The 15,525-nt window shown below is 38.1% G+C and overlaps 2 protein-coding genes, 1 long non-coding RNA gene and 1 pseudogene across 4 annotated transcripts; 3 read left to right on the top strand and 1 right to left on the bottom strand.

Moving 5' to 3' along the window:
* Positions 1-1,329: 1,329 nt before the first annotated feature.
* LOC115242868 lies at positions 1,330-3,312 on the top strand. Of its 2 annotated transcripts, XR_003885114.1 has the most exons (5): positions 1,330-1,557; positions 2,006-2,283; positions 2,452-2,614; positions 2,686-2,977; positions 3,056-3,312. It is a non-coding gene; the product is annotated as an uncharacterized LOC115242868 (long non-coding RNA). The 2 variants fall into 2 exon arrangements; XR_003885113.1 differs by lacking the exon at positions 1,330-1,557 and having other exon boundaries at positions 1,727-2,283.
* A 5,076-nt stretch (positions 3,313-8,388) lies between these two features.
* LOC115242865 lies at positions 8,389-9,612 on the bottom strand (annotated as a pseudogene).
* Positions 9,613-11,486: 1,874 nt separating this feature from the next.
* Positions 11,487-12,470, top strand: LOC115242864. The gene has a single exon (XM_029819442.1). It carries the CDS (start codon positions 11,487-11,489, stop codon positions 12,468-12,470), a length of 984 nt encoding a protein of 327 aa, XP_029675302.1.
* Positions 12,471-13,584: 1,114 nt separating this feature from the next.
* Positions 13,585-15,123, top strand: LOC115242869 (the record flags this gene model as incomplete). Its single annotated transcript, XM_029819446.1, has 2 exons — positions 13,585-13,666; positions 14,072-15,123. Coding segments are annotated over exons 1-2 (1,134 nt in total), but the record flags the coding sequence as incomplete, so codon positions are not given.
* Between the last annotated feature and the right edge of the window lie 402 nt (positions 15,124-15,525).

Raw genomic sequence — 15,525 nt, 5'->3', positions numbered from 1 at the left:
GCCTTATCATCTTTCTACGAAATTCAATAATGCCGCACGTGCAATAGTGCAGTGTGAGAAGATATTTGTTTATAATGTTTATAAATTCGAGCAGCCGGACATCGGCGCTCGCCTTATCATCTAATTCTAATGTTACGCGCAATAGTGTGCGAGCGGCTCTTCCTGGAAAAAATGAAGAGACCACCGCGATGGTTCTATTTTGTTTATAATAAATTGGACATCGGGGACATCGGCGCTAGCCTTATCATCTTTCTATGAAATTCAATAATGCCGCACGTGCAATAGTGCAGTGTGAGACGATATTTGTTTATAATGTTTATAAATTCGAGCAGCCGGACATTGGCACTCGCCCTTTATAATACATCGCGCTGTTTATGCTCCCGCGATAAGCTCCCCCGCTCGCGTGACGTCATTCCCCCGCGCCACGAAAATCCCCCTCTGTCCGCGTGACGTCATGCCCCCTCGCCAGCGCGGGACCCCCCGTCCCTCACCTCCCCTCAGAGGACCTGAGTTAGAACCCGCGTACTAATACTACTTTTAACATTGCTTATAGCTTTTTCGTAGTCCCTACTCTTCACACATCTGGGCTTCTTTACAATTTTCAAAGGCAGTTTTAAGTATAGAATCACTATTAGAGCCAATTATTCATTTGATTATACGTTCGAAAAAACTTTTAAGTGCTAAATCAGGCCTTTCACACTCTCTAACAACGAGATTATTTTTCCAGAAGTAAAGTTAGAATTTTACATTCTCATTTTTAATGTACTCTGTTAAAATGAGCCTAATAAAAACTTATTTCATCTAGAATGCTATTCAGCTTTTATTGAGATGCACCACAAGAAAGAAAAGAAAAATTTGATAAATAAATGAAGACGCTATTTGAGTATCTACATCAATTTCCTTATTGAAACAAAAATAAAAATAATATATGATAACATATGATTATAAATATATACGTTTATAAATATATATAAAATATATATGATCATTAAATATTTTATATGAAAATTTGTATACCAAAAAAGGACCGAAACGTACGTTTATTAATTTTAAATTTATAAAAACAACTAACTTAATGAAATTAATCCTTAAAGTATAGCAGTTTTTTCTATTAATAATTACTAGTTTTTTTTCTTTACTTTATACACTGTTAAAGAACTCTCACAATGAAAAGAACACTTAAAAAAATGTGTAATATAGTTGTGTTTACATGTAAAATATAAGACATTGAATTAAATAAAAATTTTTAATATTTTATAATATTTCTTAGCATAGATGATCATAAAATATAATAAACATTCTAGATCTTAAATATTTTTTAAAACGAAGTCTTTCAACAAGTAAATACAAAGAATCAGAAAACAATATACTCCAAAAAGTTAGTATTTAAAAATGAAAAACGTCTTAATAATAATAATGTTAAAAATATTTTGCAGAAGAAGAAGGAAAACAAAGAAAACGTCAATGCACATCACCCAAGCCATCAGCATCAAAGTCTTCACAAAGTAGCAGTAACAGTGCTTCCAGTGAATCATCATCAGATAGTTATTAAAATGAGTTTAGTATTACCATATATGAGTATCTAAGTTATATTATTTATTTTATATAAATTATATTTGACATATTTTATACTCATTTATATATTTAAAAAGTTAACTCGTTATAAAAATAAAATAATGTACAATATAATTATATACAGTATTGATTTTTTATTTAGAATCACTTATACTGTTAAAATTATGTTTTACATACATCAATTACAACGAAAAAGCAATCAAACAAACTTTATAGTTCCTATATAACTTCACCCAGATTTCAGAAAAATGATGTGTTTTCCCAACATTACGTGATTTTTCAAAATCACATGATTTTCAAACATCACGTGTTTTTCAAAAATCACATACTGATTTGGAACATTTCGTTACGTGATTAGTTATGTCATTAATTATTTAATTTCATTACGTGATTTTGTGATGTGATTTCATGACGTGATTTTTTTCAGTAGAGACGGTTCTTACGAATGGCCAATCAGATTGCGACGTTGTTTGACATCACAGTTCGGCGCGATAAACGAAGCATTCATAAACAAGCTACATAACCACAGAAATTTGGGTGAATATCGGATTGGAATCTTGTGAAAATAAAATCGTAAAATGGATCATTCGTACGACAAAATGTATTATACGGACTCCGAAGATACACAAGATATGTATCCAGATATGAGTGTCCCCGTGACCGAATTGAATACTGAAGCTGATGCTACTTTCATCGACATCGTGAGAGGTTATCCTTATATTTATGCAAAGAATTTAAAAGATTTTAAAGATAAAAATGTACGTGAACGGTCATGGGTGGAAATAGCATCCGTTCTAAATTGCTCAGATATGTGGAATTATACAGATTTGAAACTAAAATATATTTACAGAAATAAATACATAAAATTATTTACAGTGGAAGATTGTCAGAGGCGATAGTTACGCTTGAGGAAATTTTTAAAAGAGCGAAGGTTACGGGATGCAGAAACAAGGAGCGGTAGTGGAAGTACTACAGGAAGAAAAGAATTTTCTTTATATCAAAATATGATGTTTCTTTCGGAACATATTCAGTCAAGAAAGTAAGTAATGTAGCTAAAAAATATAACAAGCATTCTCGAAAGTATATTGTTTTTGAATTTCAATGTTTTAGAACCTATACAAACTTGCACTCCGCCAATCAACAACAACCGGTGAGCAATGCACACGCAGCGTTCATTGCTCACCGGTTCAACAATCACCAATTCCTCAAAATATTCCACTATCGAGAAACTCTGCATTGCTTCCAATACGTAACTCAACACCATCACCTAGTTCTCACAATTTCACTGTTTCCATGACATCTCCACAATCCATTCTGATTCCTCAATCCTTATCTGACTTTGAAGTGCCAACAAATCCAGAGGCTTCTTCACAAGAAAACATTTCAACATCTAAGAGAAGATGTAAGTAACCTATTTTTAATGTACTGGCAGCGATTTAATATTTTTCATAGTCTAACAACTTTTGATCTTGTATTATAGCAGAAAATATGCAAGAAGAACAGAATAATTCTTTTGGTGGATGGATTAAAAAAAAAGACGCGCTGATATAATTGAAACAAATTTTTTGACAGTATCGTCAGAATTAAGTTCCTATCTCAGAAATTCCCAACATACAACAAAATCAAATGAAAGCGATGTGGAGTCATTTGGAAAATGGATTTCTTGTGAATTGGGAAAATTGCCTGAAATGGATAAAAAACAGAAAATGGAAAAAATTACACAAATTATATTTAGTTAAAAAGTTTTTTTATGTATTCTAGATATTCGGTTAACAAAATAAATTATATTTCGTTATTAATAAGTTTAATTTAAAAAATAAGTATGCGCACCAACTACCGCGCCGGCTCTCACTTGCTATTGATTTGTATGTGATTTTTAATTTAAGTGGACCTGTACTTCTTGTTTTATTATGAAAATTTGTATTACCTGTTTTTTATTCTCCGTTTGTTCCTTTTCTGATATAATCGTACTGCCACGGAATCTCTCCTGCTCGGGTTACAAAGTAATCTGCTAAAATGTCGCGTTGCTCCATTGCGTTTCTGTTCGCTCGATGTGCATTAGTAGGTTGTAACCGTTGTGGCTGCATCCGTTCATTCCTCCAAGTTCCTTCAATTACTTGACCGTTTTCTAATTCTGAATCGATGAAGTATGGTGGACAGTATAATTGTTTTTCCTGCGTATGTTTTTCATCATGTGTCTTTAAAAAATTATGAAGACATACAATACTTATTACTATCTGGTCAATGGCTTTTAAATCCAAACAAATTGGTTGACGATAAACTCTCCAACGTGCAGAAGGTATTCCGAATGCATTCTCTATTGTTCTTCTAGCACGAGATAGTCTATAATTAAATATTTGCTTTTTCTCTTCCAATCTTCGTCCAGCGTAAGGCCTCATAAAATTTTTCATCAATGGAAAAGCTTGATCACCGATGAAATAATATGGCGTTGATTGATTACTGCTAGGAAGTTGTATCTGCTTCATGTCTAACTGCTTGGCCTATTTCAGATGAAGCAAATATGCTTCCATCGCTAATACTGCCATTAGCACCAACGTCAATAAGAGTAAATTTATAATTGGAATCGCAAGCAGCCATTAGGACAATGCTGAAATTTTTTTTATAATTGAAGTAGACGCTTCCAGAATTTGGCGGAGCCTGAATGTTTACGTGTTTTCCATCGAACGATCTAACGCAATTCGGAATATTCCAATTTTCAAGAAAATCTGTGGCGATTTCTTTCCATTTTTCTGACGTTGGAGGGAGCACATATAGTGGAGCCAATATTTTGCTTAATACGGTACAAGTGTGCTTAATGACCGAAGATGCTGTTGACTTTCCGATTCTATATGCAAAAGCGACAGAAAGCAGTTGATCACCAGTAGCCAGATAACTGTAATCATGACAAACATTCAGTTTATCGTGCCCCGCATCGTATAAGTATTTTGATCAACTAAAAAGAAATAATATACGTGCTCCATATTTGATTTGTTTGCAGTAGTTGTACATATAAACTAAGCAAACTAAAGCGTTTGAGCTAGCACTCTACACTTTCAGTTTCAGTTCTTTTGTACACTGAATCTATCCTACAAAATAGTGCACAGTACACTTCTAGTGTATTCTGTGCAAATAGCATAAACAAACCTATTGTCCATGCAATTTTAAAATACATACGTGATTAAATACGAGTGGCACCCGTTTGACCACGTTAATATTGACCACGGTCCCAATTGACCACGTTGAGATTGACCACGTTGCGATTGACCACGTTGATATTGACCACGGTCCAATTGACCACGTTAATATTGACCACGGTCCCGATTGTCCACGTTGATATTGACCACGGTCCCGATTGAAAAACCATGTAACACACACACACACGCACGCAGAGTGAGGAGTAAGAAGAGACTTAAAACTTTTAAGAGCAAATGGGAATTGCCCATTTCGTTACTCTCGGTCTTTACATCACTAAAAACAGTATACTCTCCTACTCCCACAGCCTTGTTACTGCCATTGTAGAATGCCCTTAAGAAAATCGACCGATATTGACCACGGTCCCGATTAATCACGTTTATATTGACAACGGTCCCGATTGAAAAAACATGTAACACACACACACACACACACATGCGGGGGGTGCAAGGGGGCCTTCGGCGCCCCCTCCCGCACTCCCTCCGCCAGTCAGGCACAATGGATCTCGCTTTACAACTTACAAAGTACATGCCCTAGTAACGACATGTATTGATCCGTGCTCAATCGGGACCGTGGTCAATATCAACGTGGTCAATCTCAACGTGGTCAATCGGAACCATGGTCAATATCAACGTGGTCAAACGGGACGCTTCCATTAAATACATATGACTAACCTCAAAGTCAGAGACAATCGTTGTTCTGGGCACAGAGCTCTCCAATTTTTTTTCTTTAAAAATGGTTCAACTAATTCCAACAATGAATAAAAAACGTTGACGCTCATTCTAGTATATCGGAAAAACATTTCCGTATCATCTTTTAGCTCTTGAAATAGAGCATTAAAATCTCCTTGCTGGTTACGGTTCTTGTTGATATTTCTAACCCACCATCTCCGATTAATCCAACGCTTAGCATAATTTCTTCTGTGTAGGATAATGTACGCAGACATCCAATGATACATATGAAATAATGGTGTGTCCTCCATATGCTGAAAAAATACAATGAATTCTATTTAACCTTTCCTTCGTTTAAAAATTAAATATCTCAGTCAATCAGTTTGTTTCTTTATTATTCCAATTATATCAATTTATAATAGAATATTGAATGCATAAATTTGTACTCACTCAAAGATAATAAAATGAAAAATTTATTCCACAACAATCAATAATTTAGTCTTAAAATTTACAAAATATTTCTCAAATATTTCACTGACAATTCACTTCTATAATGCAGCAAATGAAGTCAAGCCTGCCGTGGTTACCGTGGCAACGTTGCGTTACGGAACGTTGTGTGTTTTGCAGACTTTACATTACGTTTACGGTTACTGTTACGGAAAGTGTGTGTGGCCAGCTTCTATCTCGCTCGCACGTAGCATAGCGAAAGAGAACGCTATGCTACATACGAGCGAGAGAGAACGCAAGGGGCACGAAACAGAGTATGTCCTTTTCTACAAGCATCTTTACCCCCACTCCTTAAATAAAGGCAAACGCTCGGTCTAGATATATTATGTCTATGGTCTGTACACATCGGCCATATTACATATCCAGTTCCTATCCTCTTCTTTCCTACTAATTCCTACTTAAGTCACGCATGCGCAGATGTTTACATCTCATACGTAATATTAGGTGTACAACTTTGCTTCCGCCGTTTTCCTATAGATGGCTTTAGCGGTAAGTAGTGGTCGAAATAAATAGATCATAGATGTCATGCAATAAACCTGGGCATCTGTCAACATAATCCCATAGAAACATTAGTCGATTTGTGTCTGCATCATAAAGTTATTCTCGATTGAAAATGTCAGTTTACGAGCCAAATTCTCGTCATTTGCGGGAGGTTTTAATTTTCTGCTTCAATATGAAGAAACCTGCGGCTGAGGCTCATCGAATGTTCTCAAATACTTATGGTGAGGCCGCTATTAGTGAAAGAACGTGTCGTGAGTAGTTTCAACGCTTCAAGAACGGTGATTTTCACGTCGAAGACCGGCATAGCGGTGGAAGAGAGAAGGTTTTCGAAGATGCAGAATTGGAGGCATTACTTAATGAAGACTCGAGTCAAAGTCAAGAAGAATTGGCACGATCATTGGGAGTGACTCAACAAGCAATTTCAAAACGCCTCAAAGACATGGGAATGATTCAGAAGCAAGAAAATTGGGTGCCGTACGAGTTGAAACCGAGAGATGTTGAACGGCGTTTGTTCGCTTGTGAACAGTTGCTTGAAAGGCAAAGACGGAAAAGATTTCTGCATCGCATTGTGACTGGGGACGAAAAATGGGTTCATTACGATAACCCCAAGCGCAGAAAATCATGGGGATATCCCGGCCATGCTTCAACGTCGACGGCCAAACCGAATATTCACGGCTCCAAGGTCATGCTCTGTATTTGGTGGGACCAGCTCGGCATAGTGTATTATGAGCTGTTAAAACCGACTGAAACAATCACAGGCGATCGTTATCGAACGCAATTAATGCGTTTGAGCCGAGCATTAAAAGACAAACGGCCGCAATACAACGAGAGACACGATAAAGTGATTTTGCAGCATGACAATGCTCGACCCCATGTTGCGAAAGTGATCAAGACATCTTATCTCGAGAGCTTTTGAAAACACTATGATAAAGTATTTTTTCATTAATACTTTTTGGGTTATTTTATATTTTATTCTGACATATTTTGATATAAAAAATAAAATATCTCGTTAAATATTTAGTTTTCGATAATCTTATCGTAATACTTTTATGTACAGAATAATGAGACAAATCAATTAGTGAAAAAAATAATTGTTTTTAAGAAAAAGTATGTAATTATTTACAATGTATTTTTTAAAACAATTATTTGTTTTTTTCTTTACACTAATTGATTTGTCTTATTATTCTGTACATAAAAGTATTACGGTAAGATTATCGAAAACTAAATATTTTACGAGATATTTTATCTTTTATATCAAAATATGGCAGATTAAGATATAAAATAACTCAAAAAGTACTTGATAGAAAAATACTTTATTATAGTGTTTTGAAAAGCTCTTAAGATAAGCTACAAGAATATGTAATAAAAAAGGGGGGTTCCATTTAAGAAAACATCGGCCATATTGACCTCACCTTGAAATGGTCACTTAAGGTCAAATCCATATTTTTATCATGTGGCCCCCTCGAAACCATGCAACTTTTGTCTGAAACATTTTTTGATATCTCACTTCGTTTCCGAAAAATATGCCCGCGTCACTATAAATGCCGCACCCTGTATACATACACATACCTATATGTACATACACGTTGATATGTTTGTTTGTATTTTTGTTGTTTTTCAGTTTGACCCAATCAACCATCTCGGTTTAATATTTTCGCGTCAGACTGTATTTTAAACTGCCTTTACTTTATGCTTAAAATCTACATATATCTTATTGGAAGTCTTTCGCAAATCAAATCTCTCTTTATCACACTTGTCTGTATATTATCTGCAGCAACTTGCTGAGGTACATCATTGTCTACTTCATTATTTAAAAGAATGTCAAAATGATCACCTTTCAATATACAAATGTTATGCATGACACAACAGGCAAGTGTAAAATGTGCAATTAAATCGGTTCTATTCATAGGAAGGTGGTGTAATAAACATCGAAATCGGCCTTTTAAAAGCCCAAATGCTCTTTCAATAGCAATTCGCGCTGAAGAATGACAGAAAGTATAATTTTTTTGTCGTTCAGTCAAATGGCCATTATCACGATAAGGAACCATTAAATTATCATAAAGTCTATATGCAGCATCACCGACTAAGTGACAATCATCAGGAAATTTTTCTGAATTACCTAATGCATCTTGGATTTCTGAGAGACGAAAGATACGTTGATCGTGGACAAAACCAGCATGTCCAATGTAGCAATGGATGAAACGAGTTTTGTGATCACAAATTCCCTGTAAGATATAGAGTACATATTATCAGAGGAACAATTTTTTCTACTTAATACACTACGTACATATTACAAACCTGCAGTTGAATAGAATGGTGACCTTTTCGATTGATATAGGCCTCTGGATTAACACGTGGAGATGGGATATTGATGTGAGGGCCGTCTATAGCACCTATAACTTTTGGAAAAGAACTGATTGTTTCAAATCCTGCTCAAATTTCTTGAACACTATTTCCTGTTGGCCATCTGATAAATGGTGGTGCCAAATCTGCAAGGACCTTGATAACTCGTCGTGTTGTTAACAAAGCTGTTGATACACTCACATCAAACTTTTCGCATATTGATCTAAGATATAAAAAAGTTATGAATAAAAAATACATTACTCAGAGCAGATCTTATTATTGGATATGATATACTAACTTATAAGAATCTGGAGTAGCCATTTTCCAAATAGCGATAACAAACTGCTTCTCCGGAGAAATCATCTCTAATCCTGGGTAATTTCTTTTTAATTTTTGACCAATTATTGAGAGTACACATTCGAAAGTATCTCTGGATATTCTACGGAATATTTGAACTAAAATTAGTTTAAATATTTAGAAAAAAATCTCTTACTATATAAATAAATGTGCAACGCGAAATTTTATTTTATCGTATTGCAACATAAATGATATACTAAACATGGAAAGTTGAGCAAAAATGGATAATTCATTATTACCTAAAATGTGATTTAAATTGTTGATCTCTCCTCCTCTGATCTCTCCACCAGGAATCACCTCTTCTACATAATTTTTTAGCTTTGGAATTCGTTCGACGCACTGTTTCTAAATTACTAAGTGCATCCAACTCTTCTTCGCTATCAGATGATGATGACTCCATAAGTTCATTTAGGATATGAACGAAAACATTTATTGCTTTATTGTTATTTGCACTAACGTCGGCCATGTTGCGAATTTTACTCGGATGGGTTTGAGGTGCTTACTATCGCTATCGCGCTATTGGCTCCCCGAACAAAGTTTGTAGCGTTTGCGTTTATAGCGATAATAGCGTCTCCCCGAATGCAGCCCATGTATTATACGTATGATGTTTGAATGTGATTGGTTCTTACTCCTAGAACCAACAAATCAACGTCGAATGTTAAGGCCATTGCACGTTCAAAAGTTTTAGTCGTAATCGTAAGGCCGTAAGCAAATCGACCAATCACAGTTCAAACATTCTTATTACATTTTTGAATGCTTGATTGTGATTGATCGATTTGCTTACGGTCTTACGATTACGATTAAGGGCCAATTTCACCAAGTCCGGTTAGATGAACCGACGGTTAAAATTAGCAGGGTTCCAACTGAAATGATAAGAATGCTTGGTTTTCCTTCACTTCTATTTTCTGTTGGCCACCCGGCTAATTTTAACCGTCGGTTTATCTAACCGGACTTGGTGAAATTGGCCCTAAAACTTTTGAACGTGCAATGGCCTTTAAAAAAACAATGCTCAACGGTTGTGTTTTTTAAACGCACCTATAGATTACGCGATTTGGAAAAACTAAAAATAAATTTCAGAAATATGAGTCGTGGAGGTAGGCCGTGTCACAAATTTTGGGAGGAAGGAAATTTTGAAAAATATTATGAAGGTCAAAGACTTTTTGCATATTGTAGTTATTGCAAAAAAATCATACGTCATAGTGCCGAAAATAGATTAAGGGATCACAGTATAATTCCCTTTTGCACTTTAGGATCCTCTTGCACACAGGACGCGTCAACAAATTAAGCCTGTCACACACGCTTTTCCATAACTATAAGATTTCGACCAATCGCGTTGCTTTGGACCACCGAATCGAGCCTTATGCCTGTATCAGACTACGCATTGAAAATTGAAGATTAAAGATTGGTGTTTGAATCGAAAATGAACGTTGCGAGTTGTCTTATCGGCGGACAATGCAATGAAGGGTCCACCAGCGGTGCCACTGGCGCTGAGTGACGTGTTCCGGTTTGTTCGGCGCGCTTGAGTTAGTTAGTACCCTTCCGTTCGGTAGTATTCTAAGAGTTCTGTTAGCGAGTTATATGTATTCCATTTGTGTTCATTAAATATTTTATATAGTACATATCGAAAATTGATTTCATCCAGACGACAAAACATTGGTCCTTCGAGCCGGATCAAGGTGCAATAAGTCGAAGGTAATAATACAGTCCACAAAACGAAAGGTACGAGAAAAGTTAGGTTAATCGAGATAACACAATGGCCGAGATAACGAAATTTCGCAAGCAACGCGGATTTGCCAAATCAAAGTTGACTAGACTCGAAACAAGGGTTGTTCGAGTACAAGGAGATCAAATAAGTCGAGAAGATACCGAGATATATCTCGCAAGACTAGAAGAGATACAGAAAGAGTTCGAGAAAATACAGCATGAGATTGCTGCTATCACGGAAACCGAGATCGACGACGTGGACGCGGCAGAAGACGCGGAATTCGATGAAAGGTATTTCAAGCTGAAAGCTAGGCTAAAACGATGGCTAAATGGCATGACGGCACAACGAGCCGAAGCACGTTCGCCAGCGAATGACGAAGCGTTGACGCACGTATTACAACAGCAAGGCGAGCTCATAAGGCAATTGAGCTCTCAAAGTTGTGATTTGCAATCGTCGAGCAGTGACGGCACGCAGTCACGAGGTTACTAGAGCAGCAGACGCAGATACTGCGCAACCTCGCGAATGCGGGCGGAACTGTCAATCAGGAATCAAGGATTAAATTACCGGTTGTAAAACTTCCGACGTTTGACGAACAAACGGAGGAATGGAAGCGTTTTTCAGAAACCTTTCAGTTTATGATACATTCCAACGAGAATATACCAAACATTCAAAAATTCCAATATTTGGTTACATCCTTAGATGGTTGTGCAGCAAAGATCATCGAATCAATCCAGCTGACCGATGCAAACTATGCGGTAGCATGGGAATTGTTGAAGAGGCGATTCGACGATCCAAGAGCCATAAAAAAGAAGCATATTCAATGCTTGTTTACGATGCCGAAGATGGAGAAGGAGTCAGCCATGACAATTCGAGGCTTAGCGGATTACACGTTGAAGCGTTTGAGAGTGCTAAAATCTCTAAATTTGCCTACAGATTCGTGGAACGAGCTTATTATACATATGATCGAGGCTAAGCTCGATGCAGCAACTCTACGCGCATGGGAACAAAGCGTAATCGCGGCTGACGTAACTCTAGTGGCTTTGACTGATTTTCTGGAGAAGAGATGCCAAATATTAGAGAGAATCGAAACTAGGGTCAAGGATAAAGAGATAACACGAAAGACCGAATCGGACAAGAAAAAGGCGAAATCTCGTAGTCACGAGAAACCAACAACATTAGCTAATTCAACTGAAACTGGTAAATGCTATTTATGTCAAGGTAACCATTTTATGTATTGTTGTGATAAGTTTTTAGCGTTGTCAGTTGATGATCGAATCAAGGAGGTTCACCGGTTGAAGCTTTGTACCAATTGCTTACGCAATGATCACTTTGTGAAAGCCTGCAAGATGGGATCTTGCCGAGAGTGCTCTGGGAGACCCAACACGCTATGCCATCGTCAGACAACAGATAGGCATATTCCAGATGGCGCGAGCATCAGCGTGCAGAAGGCTCTATCCTCGAGCGATGAGGCGAGCAATAACGTTGTCGTTCACCATGCAGCGAACGAGCCAACCAGAAGATACGTATGGCCACCGCAGTGGTCAACGCAATTCATTCGAATGGATCCATCGTTCCTTTGCGTATCCTGCTCGACAGCGCTAGTGAAGCACATTTTATAACACACTCGGCGTGCAATCGATTAGGCGTAAAGCGCAATCGAACTTCTGAAATCACGGGATTAAGCTAGATTGAAAACATTGTGAGTCAATGTTGCGAGGTTGTTGTACAGTCGAGGCATTCTAACGTTTGCGTAACTATTCGCAGTCTAATTGTACCGAAAATCACGAAAAGATTACCGGCAGTACCGGCAGTCGAGTTAGATTATGACACGTTTAAAATACCGTCGAACATTAAACTCGCGGACCCGGAATTTTATAAACGAGTTTCTATCGATATGCTGATCGGAGCAAAATTCTTTTTTGACTGGCTAGAATCGGGAAGAATCGAACGCGGAGACAATCTTCCAATATTGCAGAATACAAAGCTTGGTTTAATAATGGCCGGATCGGTCGCGCGCATTGCTAACACGTCTCTACTTTGTAATCGCAACACACTAGCAACATTGATCTTGTAACGATACCGTTACTAACGGCCTAGCAGGCCGTTCCACCACGCGCTTTTCTAGGCTCGGCGCTCTTAAGCCACGCTCGCTTCCCGAGCTCATGCGCGAAACTCTGTACGCACCGTGCTTGCACGTCACCTTGCGAATAACAACCGCTCCCGCGCAAAACTCTGTACACACCGTACCCGCATGTTGCTTCGCATAGCTTTCAGTGTTAAATATCTTTTTGAATAAACCTAATTATTTAAACCGCTTATACAAGGCACAGTAAGTTGGAGTTTCCCCCTTCTCCCGAATCCTGGCACCGGCGAGCCTTGATCCGCGGCGTACGGGAAAGGTGAACCGTTACAATCTGCTCATTAGAACTTTGCGAGACTCTTAATCAAACTTTGAGTAAATTCTGGGAAATTGAAAATTATAATATCAATGCGATTCAACCGCGATCGGAGGAGTCAATAGAGAGCGATGAAATTTTCGAAAAAACAACTACACGTAGCGATGACGGCAGATTTGTAGTGTGACTTCCGTTTCTTGACGATCCGAAGCTATTAGGCGAATCGAGAGAGACCGCGAGGAAACGTTTGATGCAACTAGAGCGGCGTTTCAATAGAGATAAGATTCTGCATGAAAGATACGTAGAATTTATGTGCGATTATCTTGAGTCGGGACACATGTTGCCAGTGATCGAAACCAATCAAATCGTCAAGCGGCCAGTGGTATACTTACCACACCACGGTGTAATTAAGGAAACAAGTACGAGCACAAAGCTCCGTGCAGTCTTCGATGCATCAAGTAAAACTAGCTCAGGGAAATCGCTCAACGACATTCTTCGGGTCGGACCTACAATTCAGAGAAATTTGATTAATATTGTTATCCGATTTCGTTGTTATAATGTCGCGTTAACCGGAGATATTCAGAAAATGTATCGACAAGTACTCGTACACCCTGACGATCGAGATTGTCAACGAGTGTTATGGAGGTTTTCTGTTAACGAATCTATTCGGGAATTTCGCCTGAATACTGTCACATACGGCGAGGCGAGCTCGGCTTATTTAGCAATAAGATGTATTCATAAGATTGCGGAAAGATATAAAAACGAGCTTCCGACAGCATCATGAACATTGACCGAACAGACATACGTAGATGACATTTTAGCAGGTGCAGATAACGCTGAGGATGCGATTCTACTGCAGGAACAGCTCACGGCAATGCTGAAATCCGGAGGATTTCAGGCACACAAATGGTGCTCCAACTGCTCAGAAGTATTGAAGAAAATATCTCCGCATTTGAGAGAGGATATATCCAATCTTAGCATTGGCTCAAACGATACAATTAAAACACTCGGAATCAAATGGAGGCCCAAGGATGATCAATTTCAATTCTTCGTTCATGGAATGGAAGCAGCTAAGACCAAGTGTGAGATTCTGTCAGCAATTAGCAAGCTATTTGATCCACTCGGTCTCATAGGACCTGTAATAACGACAGCGAAGATCATCATGCAGACAACTTGGCGAACCGAATGCCGATGGGACGAGTCGCTGCCAGCTAATATCGTAGAAAAATGGGAACAATTCCAGAAGGATCTAAGTACAGCCGAGACGGTTCTCATCCCAAGACGAATCATTCCAAGTGAAGCCATAACAAGCATATATCTACAAGGACTTTGCGACGCATCCGAGAACGCATATGGAGCGTGCTTGTACGTTCAGACCAAGGACGAGCGCGGCGTACTAAAATCCAGACTATTATGTTCTAAATCACTGGCGCCGATTAAGCCGACATCTATACCCCGATTGGAGTTATGCAGCGCGGTTCTGCTCGCTCATTTAATTACGGAAGTTAGACGAAATTTAAATGTAAACATCGATGGCATACAAGCCTGGACAGATTCTCAGGTAGTACTATGGTGGATTCGTAGTGACGCGGCACGATGGAAACCCTTCGTAGCGCATCGCGTTGCCGAAATCGTCGAGTTGTTGCCGGCCAAACATTGGAACCACGTAAAGGGCACGGAAAATCCCGCAGACATAATTTCACGAGGTACAACTCTGCGCCAACTTAAAAACTCCAGGCTGTGGTGGTCGGGACCGCACTGGTTGCAAGAAGAAGCTCTATCCGATTCTGGAAATATTGAAATAGTCGAGCTGACAAACGAAATGTCCGAAAAAATCCAAATAGAGGAACGAAAAAACGCGCGAATCTGCGCAATTGTTAGTAACGAGAACTCGATACTCCAGGAGTTGATTGATAAGTTTTCATCACTAACACTAATAGAACGTGTATTAGCATATTGTATGCGCTACATACTTAAGAGGATGCCGGATTACCGACAGAATGCAAATATTAGTTAAAATGCAAAATCTTTTTGTTGATTATAGATATCATCAAATCCTTTTCCACAATTAAGGTATACATAATAACGGAGTGCGGAATTTAACATTTCATATGAAAAGTAAAAAAAATGAGAAAGTTACAGTTATGTTATCGGCTTCTGCAGTCAACATTTACTTAATATAACAAATTTGTAATCTGCACGTGGCTAATGAGTAAACCCCGCACTCGGCATTTCATCAAAAAGTATAAGTGAACTTAGAGTAGTGAGTTTAGAAGCT

The sequence above is a fragment of the Formica exsecta genome, unplaced genomic scaffold (assembly GCF_003651465.1).
Source record: "Formica exsecta isolate Colony F162 unplaced genomic scaffold, ASM365146v1 scaffold658, whole genome shotgun sequence".
Classification (NCBI taxonomy): domain Eukaryota; kingdom Metazoa; phylum Arthropoda; class Insecta; order Hymenoptera; family Formicidae; genus Formica; species Formica exsecta.
Note: the sequence above shows the minus strand (reverse complement) of the source record. Positions and strands in the feature narration are given on the sequence as shown.